Source organism: Gavia stellata, chromosome 2, assembly GCF_030936135.1.
Source record: "Gavia stellata isolate bGavSte3 chromosome 2, bGavSte3.hap2, whole genome shotgun sequence".
NCBI classification, from domain to species: Eukaryota; Metazoa; Chordata; class Aves; order Gaviiformes; family Gaviidae; genus Gavia; species Gavia stellata.
The window spans coordinates 58,093,196-58,109,517 of NC_082595.1; the positions used below are offsets into that span (position 1 = coordinate 58,093,196).

General features: G+C 40.5%; 1 protein-coding gene across 1 annotated transcript in view; it reads left to right on the plus strand.

The window, feature by feature from the left end:
- ROS1 (ROS proto-oncogene 1, receptor tyrosine kinase) overlaps positions 1-16,322 on the plus strand; it is a 73,984-nt gene that overhangs the window by 51,631 nt on the left and 6,031 nt on the right. The window contains exons 39-43 of the mRNA XM_059835508.1: positions 2,539-2,668; positions 3,697-3,794; positions 4,423-4,626; positions 5,706-5,840; positions 10,666-10,829. Coding sequence (XP_059691491.1) covers positions 2,539-2,668; positions 3,697-3,794; positions 4,423-4,626; positions 5,706-5,840; positions 10,666-10,829 — 731 coding nt within the window. The remainder of the gene's footprint in view (positions 1-2,538; positions 2,669-3,696; positions 3,795-4,422; positions 4,627-5,705; positions 5,841-10,665; positions 10,830-16,322) is intronic.

Here is a 16,322-nt window from a genome sequence, read left to right on the forward strand (position 1 = left end):
GCTAAAAAATTAAATCACAACTGATGAATCTTATGAAAATAAAGCTATAAAACTGATTAGCAAAATTTAAGATGCAGACTGCAAGTTCAGTATGCCCATATCATGGATTTATTTGGTTTTGGACTGATGTATTTCAGTATCTTTGCTCCTCTAAAACTAAGTTAGTTGCTAAAGGCAATTGGGCAACATTTGGCTAATCCCATTTTACCAAAATAAACATATCAAAACAAGTGGATGCCTTGACGTTTCAATTTACTGTGGAAATTGTTTTTTAAAAATGTGCATACTTACCACTAGAGGCTGCCATATACCTCTTCTATTGAGGCAGACTTAAAAAATAGTGCATCTGTCACAAGTGTGGGAATTTCACAAAGGTCTGTGTGTCAGCTAGAAATCTGGTTTTCCAGAGTCTCCACAGAAACAAGTAGAAGTTCAGCTGGAGTTTTCAGCCGGTAACATAAGACTGAGAGCATGGTTTAGTTTTCAGATGTGCTTCTGCACTTCTGACTTTTATTTCATGAGTGCAGAATTAGAAGTATCTTTTGAAAAATGAAGGATTTTATATCCTGTGCAGAAAACATAGTGTTATTAAATTTGAAATTGGTTTTCATGGCATTCTTTTTTGTGTTTATATATTTTTAAAAAAATATCTTGCATTTTTTGCCTTTTTCCACACACTGTACATTGAATGAGGTAAAAGGCTTGTGAAAACCAAAATGGAACCATGTCATTAAAGTGTAAATTAATGACAAAGAATAAGTATTGTGTGTAAACTTCCTACAATCTATCTTCAGTCTACCTAGCACTCATGAACCCAGTTAAGGTCTCTTTTCTGTGTAGTGTGGAAATTACATGTATCCATAGTTAAAGTCTCTGAAGCTTCCCCAATTCTACTTTCTTGTTGCAGCTAATAATCCAAAACCAGAAATCCTGGAAAAATATATAATTGGAAATTATTACATTTAAATGTAAACACTGATGTGGGCCCACATGTACACCAATACAATGAGACACAGAAACGAATAGAATTGAAAAGTTTAAATATTATATATTCCCAGTAGTCATTAAACAGTAATAAAAAGTTGGTATGTTTTATAAGCTTTAAATCTTTCATTTTTTTAACATGAAAAAAATAATTATTTCATTCCCTCGTGGAGGGCTTAATAATTTTTCTTGATGTTCATCTGTAAGGTCTCATAAATGAAACCAAGGTCAGAAAGTAAAAATAAATGGACCTAATTGTTTACAAACCTTGATGTTAGATACTTAAATGCAAATTTTATTTTACTTGCCTTTTTGGATGTTCGTTAAAATTTGGATTGTAGTGTTATGCATACTGGCCTAGTTAAGCAAGGACTATTTGTTTCTTGTATTATTGCTATGCAGCAATGGGGAAATTGAGTTGCCTGTAGTTCAAAGAGTCATTTGATATTTGTTACTCGTGATACATTTGTGTACAAATATATGTAGCAAATTCTTGGGTGTATCCCATCACTTGGGAAGGAATGACTGCTCAGTGGCGAAAGGGCTGCATGAGCTGCAAGGGCAGTGCCAGGTGCTCCTTCCCCTTTTTTTGTTCTTGAGAGTGCCGAAGTTTGTCTGATTGAGAGGTATGTGCTGGGGGCCAGGGGGAGGGGAACTGTCAAATTCAAAATCACACTTTTTGCTGGAGTTTTTGCCCACACCTGAGATTATATGAATTGACAGAGGTTGGAAGAAAAATGTCCCTCTGTTTTATTTGTTTGTTTACGTTGGTACATTTGACAGCACTTTGGACACCACCAGTTCCCCCAAGAGAGTCAAGTTTCTCTGGCTGCTGGTGCAAGCCCTTTCACACAGCAGTGCGAAGGGAAAACCATTTTCTAACACAAGAAATGTGACTGTAAAAACACAGGCACTGACAGGCAATAAATATTCTTCATTCTTTGAGAAGTGCTAGATCTCAGAGTGCTGTTTGCTCTGTGGTAACCCCTATATTTTTGGACACACGCAGGCAATTACTAGCATATCTGCAAGTATTCCTTGTGCATATTTTGTTTCTTTTGAAAATGTACAGTGAGAAACAGTTCTCCTCTGAATTGTGAAAATAATATGTTGCACCTTATGCTTTTACCTTTCTCTGTGCATTTCTCTGAATCGGCAGTTCTACTGTGAATACAGTAGTAAAAGTACTCTATTAAAATAACATAGATACCTTTAATGTGCAGGTGGCAATTAACGTTGTTTCTAGATGAGATTGCCACTGGGCTACCTTTCCTTGCTTCGTGGAAATATGATGAAGTGTGCTTTTAATACGCATGCATGCATTAGAGTGGCTGTCAAAGTACAGTGTAAGCCTGCGTTTTGAAAGGATGTCCCTGAACTCTCCCCATGACAGCACAAATCCAGGCACTGTGAGTTACTAAATCATGTTGTTGGTAGAGGCAGGATTGTAAAGGCCAAACCGCTCATTCATTGCTTGCAGCTATATGCACTTTATTAGCTATCAACCAGATGGATTTCTCTTATGTAATCTTACAGTTGTTTCCTTCTTTTTAGTATATTTGATCACCCCCACATTCTGAAGTTACTTGGTGTGTGCATGTTAAATGAACCTCAGTACCTTATACTGGAGCTGATGGAAGGAGGGGATTTACTTAGCTATTTACGAGGAGCCAGAAAGCAAAAGGTAGGGTAAAGATCATGAGACTTATATTTTTAACCTGTAACTGCTCACAGTTTCTCCGTTTTTCCCTTTTTCAAAGGCCATGCTGATGTTCAGCTGTCTCTGTACCTGCAAGGTCTAACCTGGCTTTTCCCTAACACCCCAATGTTGAGTGTTGACCTTGCATTTAGAGTTTCTGTGAAGATTGAATGTCATTAGACCACTGACCAAAATTGTGTTTTCAGTCATGAGATGTCTGCTGAGTTTCTCTCTATGAATACCATGCACAGTCCTTTGAAAAATGATCGTAAATAATGGTGGTCATTTATCTGGTCTATTAGGCCTCATAGGGTTGGGTTTTTTTGTCTCTGAATAGCAGCAGTATCCTTAATGTGCTAGGCATAGTCCAGGCATATAAGAAGATACTGTCCTTGTGGCTGTATCCTCAAATTCTTTAGAAAAAAAGAGAAGAAAAGAATAAAGAATAAACATATTTAATTAAGGAAATTTTTTTCTGTAGTTAGCATGCAGATTAAGAATATGGATGGTAGCATTGTAGGTCAAAAAGACTCAACACTGAAATTTTATAGCTTTAAATCAATTGTCTAGTTCATTTACATGATCAGTTCAAATCCACAGTCAGTATTGAATTCTACTGAAATGTATATACACGTATTCTACCAATAATATATTATACTGATTAATACAGCAGCAAGCAAACCTGATCTGATAGTGGGAGGAAATTTTCAGGGTCCCATTTCTTCCACTGTAGTGAAGAAACAATTCTGAAGGTCCCAGGATATTCTTAGCTCCAAATCAAAGAACAGGATGTGTTCACCTGCCTTGCAGTGCAGTGATTTGGCAGTTTACCCTGCAGGTAATTAGCATTCACTGTATTGACATGCAGAGATTTTGCACCTGTGCTTTGCATGTTTTGGAACAATCCTATACATTTCAAATGAGGAAACAATACCACCTTTGCATAGGGAGGTTGTCATTCTGAGTTTGTAAAGCTGGAAGACATGGCTAACTTCTGTCTTTGTTTCTTGTAGCCCCAGAGTCCCTTACTGACAGTGACTGACCTCTTGGATATATGTTTGGATATTTGCAAAGGCTGTGTCTATTTAGAGAAAATGCGTTTTATACACAGGTACAGAACTTATTTCCTTAGTCTTCCAAGGTTTACCCATGATACTTGGAATAATTATCTTACCTGGGAAAAAATGCCTAGAAAGATGTCACAATGTAACAGGGAAGGTAACTGGAGTAAAATTTAATGTTACACTTTTCTGCTAAAAATCACCTACAGTTGTCTCACAAAATGGTGGGCTACTCTAAGATCTGGATCCAGGACTCATTGCACCCTAGGCCAGAATTATATCCTGTGCAACAAAGAGAGGGGCGAGTGGGGAGATCCATTTACTGTATTCACCTACCTAATGGGTAGCTGTAGAGGACACAGAGCCAGACTTTTCTCAGAGGTGCAAAGGGAAAAGATGAGAAGCAACAGGCACAAGTTACAGCAAGGGAAATTAGATAATATTGTTCACAATGTGCAGGACCAATCACTGGAACAGGTTGTCCAGAGGGGCTGTGTCATGTCCAGTCTTGAAGATATGCAAAACTTAACTGGATGAGGCCCTAAGCCACTTGATCTGACCTGGAGGCTGGCACTGCTCTGAAGACAGGGTTGAACCAGATGACCTCCAGAGGTCCCTTCTGACCTGAGTTATTCTGCAGTGTTAACTCCATCCTCTTGTTTCTGCCTTACAAATAAGGGACCTGGCTGCTCGCAACTGCCTTGTGTCTGAGAAGGAATACGACAGCTTCACCCGGGTAGCAAAGATTGGTGATTTCGGACTTGCCAGAGATATCTATAAAAACGATTATTACAGGAAAAGAGGAGAAGGCCTACTCCCTGTCAGATGGATGGCTCCTGAAAGCCTCATTGATGGTGTCTTTACACATCGCTCTGATGTCTGGTGAGTCATAGCAGCCACACAGCTATGGGAATAATCATACTAAATCCCACAGTAAGAAATGTTGGTTTACACGAGAAATGGTAAGGTTGCATATTGCCATCTCTAATAATTTTTAGGCTAAGGCAGATTTCCTCCTAAGTGATATTTTAATGAGCTAATGAAAAGTTTGGTGCCACAACAGTACCTGCATGGATATATTTCTTAATGCTTTGAGCTCTAGCTTTGCATTCTGTCTGGAAAGAACTAGTGTCACGCAATCAAACAATTTTGTCCTAGGCCCACAATGTGGTTTTTGCTTGATTGGGCAGTGAATTGACTGCCTGCATGCTGTTCCATTTTGTTTTCCGTTAGGTTAATTGTCATTTTCTTCCTACAGCCAAATACTTTCACCCTTTTCTGGTGACTTCCTTATTTTGAAGCCCAAATTTCTCAGCATCATCAGGGGAAGGTCATAGCACTTTGCTGTGGAGGTTTACTTGAAGAAGTAGAGACCCACTGTCAGGAGGCATGGGAAAAAACCAAACCAAACCAGATCCATTAAACCTGAGATTCACACCAGTTTAAATTTCAGTAGGCATAGGTACTCATGGTGGGCTATAGCCCACCAGTCTTGTCCAAGTCCACAGCCCCTCCAGCCCATCCATTTGACTGCCACTCTTACATTTATCTAAGCAAGTCATTTACTGCTCTGTGCCAAACCAAATGAGGTGCTGATTGCTTTGTGAGTGGTGCTTAGGAGAACTTGTCTCTCTCCATTTCCAACAACACCTCTAGAGATTTCTAAATATTTCTTTAAGTGAGGACACGCTCATCCAGAGAGTGTTGCCCAGGGAAGCTGTGGGCACTCAGTGTCTTCTAAGCTGCATCTCAGGGAGTCTGGAAAAATGTGTCAGTTCTATACATTTATTTTAGCTATTCCAGAGGCTGGCTTAAGGACACATGAATTGTTTCACAAAAAATTAAAACTTCTTACTCCTAATTTTTCTAACTGGGCCTTATTCTTAGGTTAGAGACATTTTAACTGGGGAGATTGTTCATGATGACTATGGTAATTACATTTTTTTGTTGGTGTTTCTTAGGGCTTTTGGAGTTTTAGTGTGGGAAACATTAACTTTGGGTCAACAACCATACCCAGGTTTCTCCAATACAGAAGTTTTACAACATGTACGATCAGGAGGAAGGCTGGAATCTCCAAACAATTGTCCTGATGACCTGTAAGTTAATTTTGTTTAAATGTTATTGATAATATTTATAAGAAGCAAGAGGCTTATTGCCAGGAGCTCATCATTTTCAATGTTACTTATGCCCATGCAGAGTTCAACATCCTCCATTTTTTTTCCAGATAAAACAGCTAGCACTTGTAGCTGACAAGCTGCTACTAATTCATCCAGTAATGCAGCCCGTGAGTCAGAACTTAAGTGTTGAAGTTGAATGGTGGATACTGGCCTTTTAAACAGGATTTCAGAGACAATATAAAGTCAGTCTTGGGCATGAATCTGGTAGCAATGCGATAACAAGCTGAGAGTGCCTGATGGTATTGGTTAAAAGCTAAGATGGCTTTAAGAAAGAATTTACTGGTCCCTGTTCACCACGTGCCTGCAATAGTAGATATAACTGGCTTTCTCAATGGTAGCTGCAGGAATTAAGCTAATATTAGAACATATGTGGAAAATAAACCATGCTCTCTTTGCAGCTATAACTGTTGCAAAACCAATAAGAAAAGCTGGAACAGTACAGAAAAAGGGAAGTGTGCACTTCAGGTTAGTCTTTAGCTGAGATGGATAAACAAAGCTTTCAATTTCCATTTGTCTCTTGAGCACAAAATTCAGGCTTAATTGCAAAATTCTTGCAATTAAAAGAATAAAATTAATATATATAGTGGATCAAACCCATACCGGCCAGAGGTGTATAAAGGAGGAAGTTGAATATGAGCCCAATAATCACTCACTGTTGTCTAATTTCTCAATTTCTATATCACCCACTCTGCATAAGCAGTCATAGCGATGCATTTGACAGCTGGTCCTACAAATGGAAGGAGAGGCTCCTTAAGTGCACAATTCTTACTCCTGGGGCTGAGGAAATGGCTCGAGAATAATTCTGTGATTGGCAAGCCCAGCCCTCTGTGATAGGTGTCACATCAATTCCCATGCTCTGAGTTCCAGAGAGGGTGATTATTTATCATTATGTAGGTACAGCTGAAACACCATATTAGGAATAAAAAAACCTGTAAGCTTTAGCACTTTGAGGAACTGAAGAACCGAAGAGATTAGGATTTTGTTTTAAGAACAGAGCAAAGACTGGAAGTCACAGAACAAATGAGAGCTCAAAGCAATTTCAGTTTCAATATTTTCTGCTGAAAAAGGTTTCCTCAAAAAGTTCCTGATAGCTGTCCTGTGAATAAAAAAGCATAGAAGGTAATGTATACCCATATGCTAGTTTGATATTGAAGTTCACACAAAGGCTCATAAGTTGCCTTTAAGACAAGTGACCAGATCTACAGAAGAGTCAAGAAAACTTTGCTTGAAGTAATTTTTAAGGTCCCAGATCTTAAATTTAGCATAGCAGGTAGGGCTTAAATGCTGGTCTGCCTGTTGTAACTTGTAGGATCAGGGCCTAATAGCAGTAATGTAGTTTTTGAAAGCCAAGGGGCTGAATGAGCTCTTAGACTCTTGTACCATCTTTTATCTTATTTGGTGAACACTCAGCACCTGCATGCAGCTTCTGTCAGTAGCGTAAATAGCTTTTCGCTACTTTGCTAGGTCATTAATGGCATGCTGGGATTCTTGACATTCCTGCTTCTCTCCTTATGGTTTTGAACCTGCATCAGGACATCAGCAGTCAGTAATTGTCTCCTTGGCACTCTGGCTTGCTCATTGTCATTTGACAAAACAAACCATCACTGATAGGAAGAGAGTTCAAAGGCCAAACTACTTCAGCTGAGAAGTGTTTAGGAATCTGTGGTAGGCTTACACTGCAAGGGCAAGTAGGGCTGACACAAAAACCTTGGGGTGTAAAAGCACTAAGGCAGTAGGATTGGGTTTTTTTCAGCAGGGGGGAGAAATTCTCCCCCTCCCCTCCACAAGATGTTACTCCAAGGAGTAATCATCTGCTTTCCCCCAAAGAAGTGTGGATAGGTAAAGTTTGGTAATGAATTGGAAAAGGGTCTTGGGGATATATAAATGAGCCACATTTATTGAAATATGAATTAGATGTATGAATGGCACTACTTTTGCAGTCAGAGATCCACATCTGGCACAGCCACCTGGGTGTGAGGCTTGCATGCAAGAGCATGCCAAGGTTTGGACTGAACTGAGCTAATTTAACATAGATCCTCAAAGTCTGTGAATTACAGTCAGGAGAATTTGTACAAGCGCAGTGCCACTTGCTGACTTGAAGCTGTTGTTTCTCCAAATGCTCACTCCCATGCAAAGTTACACAACTCAGTTTGATGAAGAAACTTTAGTTTGGTAACTAAGAGCTTTTGCTATTTGGTTCTGGGAACGCTCCCCTGGAGGGATTTGGAGGGTTGGAGAGAAGAAGGGCTTGCTCAGAATGCATCAGATGAAAGCAGGGGCTCTTCTTCATCCCGATAAATTTTCTCCTTTTCTAAGAAAATTCCCACATCAATTATATCTTCCATCTTGTGTGAGAGAAAATTGGTAACATCGTGTAGCTTCTGTGCACTAAAGCATATTTAAGGAATTGTTTACTTTCAGCCTCCAATATTAGATACTGAATATTAGTTCTTTGGTTTTCCAGGCTCTTGAATTCTTATTTGCCCCATGTATGCAGCTCTGTTGGACATATGGTCACCAGTTGTCCCACCCAGATAAAACACAGTTGTGAAGTGTAGGTGTGTAGGTATACATCTAGGTGTACAGGCTCATTCTTAAACCTAACATAAACCTTTAGCTGATGTTGTGTTTGGATCTGTCAGTTTTCATTTCTTCCTGAAAGGGTTTTCCCATGAAAAACAAAAATAACAAAACTGAACGGCTTTTTATAAAGCAGATTGTCCAATAAAAAATTAGTTATTTAGAAATACAGAGATTGGTCTTAGGAATACAAAAACATTCAGAATCCATATTTGTCATGTTGTTGTTTCATAAATGAAAAGAGAGTAGATTTAGATTGTATATAAGGAAGAAATTTTTTACAATGAGGGTGGTGAGACACTGGAACAGGTTGCCCAGAGAAGTTGTGGATGCCTCGTCCCTGGTAGTGTTCAAGGCCAGGTTGGATGGGACTTTGAGCAACCTGATTTAGTGAAGCCCATGGCAGGGGGGTTGGACTAGATGATCGTTGAAGGTCCTTTCCAACCCAAACCACTCTATGAGTCTACGACTTATGTATCATTTCCTGTTTCTTTCTCCCTCTGTTGGCCTATGGCTGTCTGTTTCTTCCTTTTCATTAGAGGAGCAGTGTATTCAGTCAGCTCTTTTACTTCATTGCTACACCTTGCACAAGACTCTGCTCATGACAGCCCAAGTCCTAACCGTGTGGAGCACAGCACCTGAACTCATGTTTTTTTCTTGGACGTCCTACCAACCAGCATGACCAGAAAGCAGATTGCTTGGCTTCCAGCATCCAAGGCTGGCTTTTGAATTCAATGTGACAGACACTTTGCTGGCAGCAGAAGGAAAACCAGAGTTAATGTCACTTTTGAGTCTTATTCAATACTTTTCAATCTGTATTTCCAGTGTCATCAATTACCAGTACACCTGAAAGTAAGCCAATAAAGTGATTCAGAGTGTTAGGAAGTCACTACCACTTTTTAGATTCTTAAAATGGGTTTTCAAGATTCCATTGTCTCCTTTTGAAAAAACAGAATCACTCTGTCCAGCTCCACAACCACACGATACAGCTTGATGAAAAGTGCCTCTGAAACAATTTTTTTACTCACATTTCTCACCCAACACCAATATTTTAATGAAAAATATCGTTGAAAAATCAGAAGTCAAGAGATTTCTCCCACCTGTCACCAAGGGTTTTGTAAAATACCCAATTGTGGTGAAGGACAACAGTCTAATTTTTTAGATGGATAAGAAAGGATCTGAGCAAGCCAATTAATTTCACATAACTCAGTAACACCTTCTATCACATAGCAGCAGGTCTGGGAAGCTGTTTGTCAGGGGAGGATTTCAACTTAGGGCTTAGAGGTGAATACTCCACATTCCAGTAGCAGCTTCCTGAACCGGCCTTTCACTGGCTGCTCAAATGCTGCTCTCCGGTTTTGAGACTCTTAAGACCTCTCTCCACTCCCAACACTTAGCATGTCCAGGTGCTGGCTGTGTTTTGGTTTTCAGGCTGGCTCCCCCTGGCTTTTGTAGGATTTGGTTTTGTGTAGCCTGGACTCACCTTGAGTAAGCAATATAAATCAGCCCTATCCTTTAGACAAACACGAGGGGCAGTTTTCCACTGAATGGTACAGATAGTGTTGTGCAAGGTGGGCTAGGATTGCTGCACCCGGAGGAAACTCATACCATTTTTGCCTTTGATGGGAATATTTCCTCCTGGTTGTTTTGGTCTGGAGGCAGAAGTCTAAATTAACCCTCTCTGTGCTAGAGGGTTTGCCTTGAACTTCCCCTAAATTTGAGGTAGCTTGAGTTGAAGGAGGATTAAATAAGCTGATAGCTTCAGGTTAATTTCTGGGTTTAGACATCCTTTTTTTTTTCTGTGAGAGAATTACCTGCTTGTCTACTTTCTTAGAAAATATCGGTGACTTCTTCAGTGAGAGCGGATATTAATGGCAAATATGTCTTTTTTTTTAATTTTTTTTTAATGTTATAGCTGTTCTCAATCTCAAAAATATCCATCTTTAAAAAATTAAAAGCATTCATAGTGAGTATTCCTGACAACTGATCTTTAATCTGGTTTTCCTTCCCTCAGCAGCTGATGATAGTTTTTGTACCGCATATAAAGTTTTCAGAAGTTGAAAATCTAGGTCAAACGTGCTTCTCGGATGGTTTAATGCTAAGTGTTGAGATGAATGATTCTATTATCTTTAATATTTGCATTTTAACAATTTTTTTTTTCCAGATGTGATTTAATGACAAGATGCTGGGCCCAAGAACCTCACAACAGACCTACTTTCTCTTATATTCAGGACAAGCTACAAGAGATAAGACACTCTCCACTGTCCTTCATCCACTACCTTGAAGACAAAGAGGCAGCAACTGGCATCATCAACCAAGCTTTTGAAGGTGAGTCTGGGCCAGCACCTGCTGTCCCCATGGACTCCTCCCCATGAATGAAGTGGGATTCAGCAGTCCTCTTCATTGCATTCATCACTGCCTCAAATTCTTTGCCTATAAAATGGGAATAGCAAAGATTTACCTCTCTTCTAATGAACTTAGAGAATCATAGAATCATAGAATCATTAAGTTGGAAAAGACCTTTAAGATCATCAAGACCAACCATAAACCTAACAAAACTGCCAAGTCCACCACTTAACCATGTCCCTAAGCGCCTCACCCACACGTCTTTCAAATACCTCCAGGGATAGTGACTCAACCACCTCCCTGGGCAGCCTGTTCCAGTGTCTGACAAGCCTTCCAGTGAAGAAGCTTCTCCTAATATCCAGTCTAAACCTCCCCTGGTGCAACTTGAGGCCATTTCCTCTTGTCCTGTCACTAGTCACTTGGGAGAAGAGACCAACACCCACCTCTCTGAAACCCCCTTTCAGGTAGTTGTAGAGAGCAATAAGGTCTCCCCTCAGCCTCCTCTTCTCCAGGCTGAACAACCCCAGTTCCCTCAGCCGCTCCTCATAAGACTTGTGCTCCAGACCCCTCACCAGCTTTGTCACCCTTCTCTGGACACGCTCCAGCACCTCAATGTCCTTCTTGTAGTGAGGGGCCCAAAACTGAACACAGTATTCGAGGAGCGGCCTCACCAGCGCCAAGTACAGGGGCACGATCACCTCCCTACTCCTGCTGGCCACACTGTTTCTGATACAGGCCAGGATGCCGTTGGCCTTCTTGGCCACCTGGGCACACTGCTGGCTCATCTTCAGCCGGCTGTCAACCAGCACCCCCAGGTCCTTTTCTGCTGGGCAGCTTTCCAGCCACTCATCCCCAAGCCTGTAGCATTGCATGGGGTTGTTGTGACCCAAGTGCAGGACCTGGCACTTGGCCTTGTTGAACCTCATACAATTGGCCTCGGCCCATCGATCCAGCCTGTCCAGATCCCTCTGCAGAGCCTTCCGACCCTCGAGCAGATCAACACTCCTACCCAACTTGGTGTCATCTGCAAACTTACTGAGGGTGCACTCAATCCCCTCGTCCAGATCATTGATCAAGATATTAAACAAGACCGGCCCCAGTGCTGAGCCCTGGGGAACACCACTTGTGACCGGCCACCAACTGGATTTAACTCCATTCACCACTTGTAAAGATTCATTAGGTGCCATTAGGTACAACGCATTAGATAAAGCACATATAAGATTGCCAAGCAAAAAGACCCCTATGAGGTTGCAGCCGAACCTGCCTCACAGAGACATCCAGCTTGCATCTAAATTTTTGATACTTTACAGCCCTGTTTTGCTAAAATAAATGCTTCAGTTCCTTACAGCCAGGAGAGCTTTAGAAGGCTTCCGGGTGGAAATCTGTTGCAATTTCAGAGGCATCTACTCCCTCTCCATCAGCTAAACATGGCAGTTATGCACTTACTTTAGGAGTCCTGATTCAGCAGTTGCCTGAAAGTGAGGCATAAATTAGGTACCTAAGTAAGGCCGCCTTTTTCCTAGCCTGAACTGTGATAGCTCCAGCCAGGAGTCACATTGTGCCTGTGCTCTGTACACTGTGAATGAATAAAACTAGGTGATGTTAGGTAGGATGTACTTAAGACATGGGACACAACAAAGCCCAATTATATAAGAACATTATTAAGGTTTTGACAAGAGGAATTAAAAAAAATAGGTGATGCTAAATTTGAAGTTGCCTGTGCCACTTGGTTCAAATCATCTAAACATGGAAGTGAACATCCTGACTGGGCCAGAACAAGAAGCTTTTCATATCCTGCAGTAATTCCTGACTGGCTAAATTCTGAGTAAAACTGAAGTCTTAGTAAACAATGTGATCTGAAAATCTGCAAAAAAAAAGTTTTTATCTGTTGAAACATTTCAGTTTTATTTCACAGGGTGGGATTTTTTTTAATTTAACCTGTTTGCATTATATGGTTTTCTAACAAAAAGTATTTCCTGTTAAAAGAATTACTTTCCATTCTAAAAAAGCAAAACCTAGTTGCTTCTAAAATATCTAAATGCTTTGTTTTGGTTTTGATTTTTCTTTTCCTTCACAAAATGTTGTTGAACTAGGAACTCACCCTGTTTCATAAACAGTTTTGATACATCAATATTTGTGATTTCCTAAAAACTTCCTGATCCATTCCAGGAATGAGGCAGTACTCAATTACACAACTATGCAGTCATTTTTCTACAGGATTCTACCTATATTCAATTCACTGGCATTGTCCAATGCTCAGTTAATGCTAGTCTATTTAATATTTTGGTCATCTTTATCATTTGGTGTAGCTTTACAAATGTCAGTTTATCCCCATTGTGATTTCTCTCTCTGTCAGATCCAGTCTGTGCATGACATGATTATATGTCATTACAAGACTAAAGACTTTATCAAGACATGATGAGACCAAAATAAGCCAGCGCTGTTAACCTATCTTTTCATGCTTTTTTTAACAGCTGATTTTGCACTTATGCTATAATGAAAAGCTTTGTGTATTTGCATGTAGTGTAATTTCCTAGTTTCCTTAAGGGGATCTTCACTCTGAACAGTGGAGTTCAGGAAAGAGATACTTAATCTGGCACAAATCTAAGCCTGGCATTAGCTCAGGAAAGGAGTACAGCCAATTAATTAGGCACTATGCCCAAGCTAATAGGCCTTACATTTTGGATGGACTTAATCTCACCTAAATGCAGCTGTCTAGCAGCTAGGAGTCTCATCTAAGTTATTCTTCTAGATATCTCTGTGGTTAGGAGCAGAAACAGACATCTCCAGAGAGTGACAACACCTATGTTATAGGCATGTATCATAGCATGAAAGGGGTCACCTTTTGCCTTTCTCTCCACTGATGATGTCTGGACTCTAGGTGACTTGCCATATTCAACTTGGATACAGTATCTTGGACTAGATGTTTAATTTTCAGGTGGGTACAGGAACACAACATCAACTGGACACAGGGCTGTACTGATTCGACTGCTTGCATCTACTCCTGAGCTAGTGTGGTTTCCTAGCTTAGACATCTTTGCTCTGCGTTCCCTACCTCCATGGGCAACAGAGACGTAAAAACTAAGGGAGTTAAGAAATCCTTGTTGCATTACACCAATACCTGTTAAAATCTTTAGCAGGACTGAAACTTTTAAATACAAACCTGCCCTTCTCCTGTTTGGAGTTGGGGAAAGAGGCTAGAATATATAGGTTGTCGTCTTTTTGGTGGAGCAGGCCTGGCACAGATGTAATATGCAAGGATTTTAGTTTCACAGCAAGTGTCTGCTCAGCACGTGCTAGCCAAGCATGACCTTTCCCCTACTGTTAACTTGCTCGATCTAGGCAATTCATTACTTTCACTGGGATCACAAATACATATTCTTAACTTAAAAACATTATTTTGCCAAAATGTCAGGTTCTGCCACACAGCAGAGGTCACAGAGAAAAAGCCATTGCTTTGTTTGCCAGGGACAAAAGTAGCATTCTTAGAAATGGCCAAGTTATTGAAAAGGAAAATACAGATTAAGGCTTCCTTGAAAAGTTTCAGTTTGAATGCTTAAAATTTAAAAAAACAGTTTACTATAGAAAATGTGGTTGTATAATGGACTTTTAGGACAGTCTTAATAATAGTGGTACTCCATAATGTACATTATATTCAGGGAATCTGTTGGCAGTGGTCACTTTTTAAATCAGACTCCATTACGCCTGTTTATAATAACCTAGGTGGCAAAATCTGGCCCACTGTGGTAAGTAGGGCAAATTCAATGCAGGCAGAGCTTTGGCAATAGCTCTCAGAGTCAGCCTGTTTTGCTCGGCACACTATCTCCCTGAGCCTTACCCCTTCCCCCACCAGCTGCCCTGTTCCCTCTTACAGCTTCCCCCTAGCCTTCCCTTTCCATAGGCTCTGCCCAGCTGTTGTTGCCACAGACCCACTGCTGGATCTGCATTGGGATGGGAAGACAAAGCAACTGTTTTCATGCTTCCATTCAATGTTTTCATGCTTCAGGTCTCGAAACTCCTCCTTAACTTCTCCTCAGGCTCATTTGGTGATTTTCATACAGGATATGTCCATCAGGAAACAGTATATCTTGAATTTTATTCATCTATGTATCATCCTTTCATTTAAATGTATTTTAAAAGACTAAACACTTTATAAGCTCTTTACATGTCTCTATAATGCACATACTTATTTTCACGTATAGTCATAGTTCTCCTGTAGGTTATTTCCACTTTCCCCAAGTACAGTCTTTATAAGCCCATCAAAATGTTTTGCTGCGTACTTGACTGAATGTCTACAGTCCTGGTGATGTCTTAATGTTGCTGGATTATCTGACCAGGGACTCACGCATGTCAGTTTTCTGTAGCTCTCCAGCCTTAAACTAATTCAACAGTTTTTCTGCCTGTGATGTAAATCTCCTGCAGCGGAGTTCAGTGAAACATGGGCTCCAGAAGAGCGACTGATTTAAGCAAGAACCAGCAATTCGGGTTCTAGCTGAGCTTCCAGACTAAAATGCATGCTCCATTATGACCCTGTCATAAACAGTTCAGGGCATACAATATGTCTCAGTGTGTGATTTGTAAAACACTGTATAATAAGTAAGCGATTTTTTAAATTTGCATTTGTTTTTAGCTGGGACTAAGTCAAGTACTTCTTGTGTTTGTAGTAGAAGAAAGATGACAACCAAAACAAATAATCCAAAAGACTAGTCCATGATGGATTGTCCTGGACAACATTTTCCAAAAATGTAATGCGGTCATTGGCCTTTGTATGTAATGAAACTCCTGTCATGAGCCTCCCGCCAAGACATGCTTGCTCTCACCAGGAGACTTGGTTCCAAAAGAGAGCCAAATGTCAAGCAAAGTGAAACGACAGGCTTCAAAATAACTATGATACTTAGCCCTGCATGGAAACATATATATTCCAAATTCTGTTGAGCCTTACCTACTTGTAGGTAGCCACACCTTTAGCAGGTCTGTACATGCTGTCAGTGCTATTTCATACATGGGAAAGTTGGAAAACATTAGATTCTGTCAACAACATTAATGCCAGTGCTGTATGACACACAGATCGCAAGTGCGGGTGAACTAATGCAGACATTATGTTAGTGGTCTGGACAGCATGCTACCAGGATAGCATGGGGATATCAAAAGGGACACCGGCTTTATTATTGCAAGAGTTACCCTTCCAAAGGAGGCATCAAGTAGCAATAAATATGCCTGAGCAATACCAGCAGCTCCTGACACTGCTGCTTCAGAAGGGAGGGAAGCAAACTCAGGACCAGGAACAGGTCTACCAGTTTAGAGTTTTTCATTCTTGCTCTCACAGGCTTTCCCAGGACATTGGTCATGGTCATTAAGTAGTATTAACAACACTTTTGTGAGTGAGGGAAGCACTGTCCAGCTGGAGGACTGAGACACCAGTGGGTTTTGAATCCAGTGAGAATTGATTGAGCAGAGGCCCTGTCACCAGAGTCC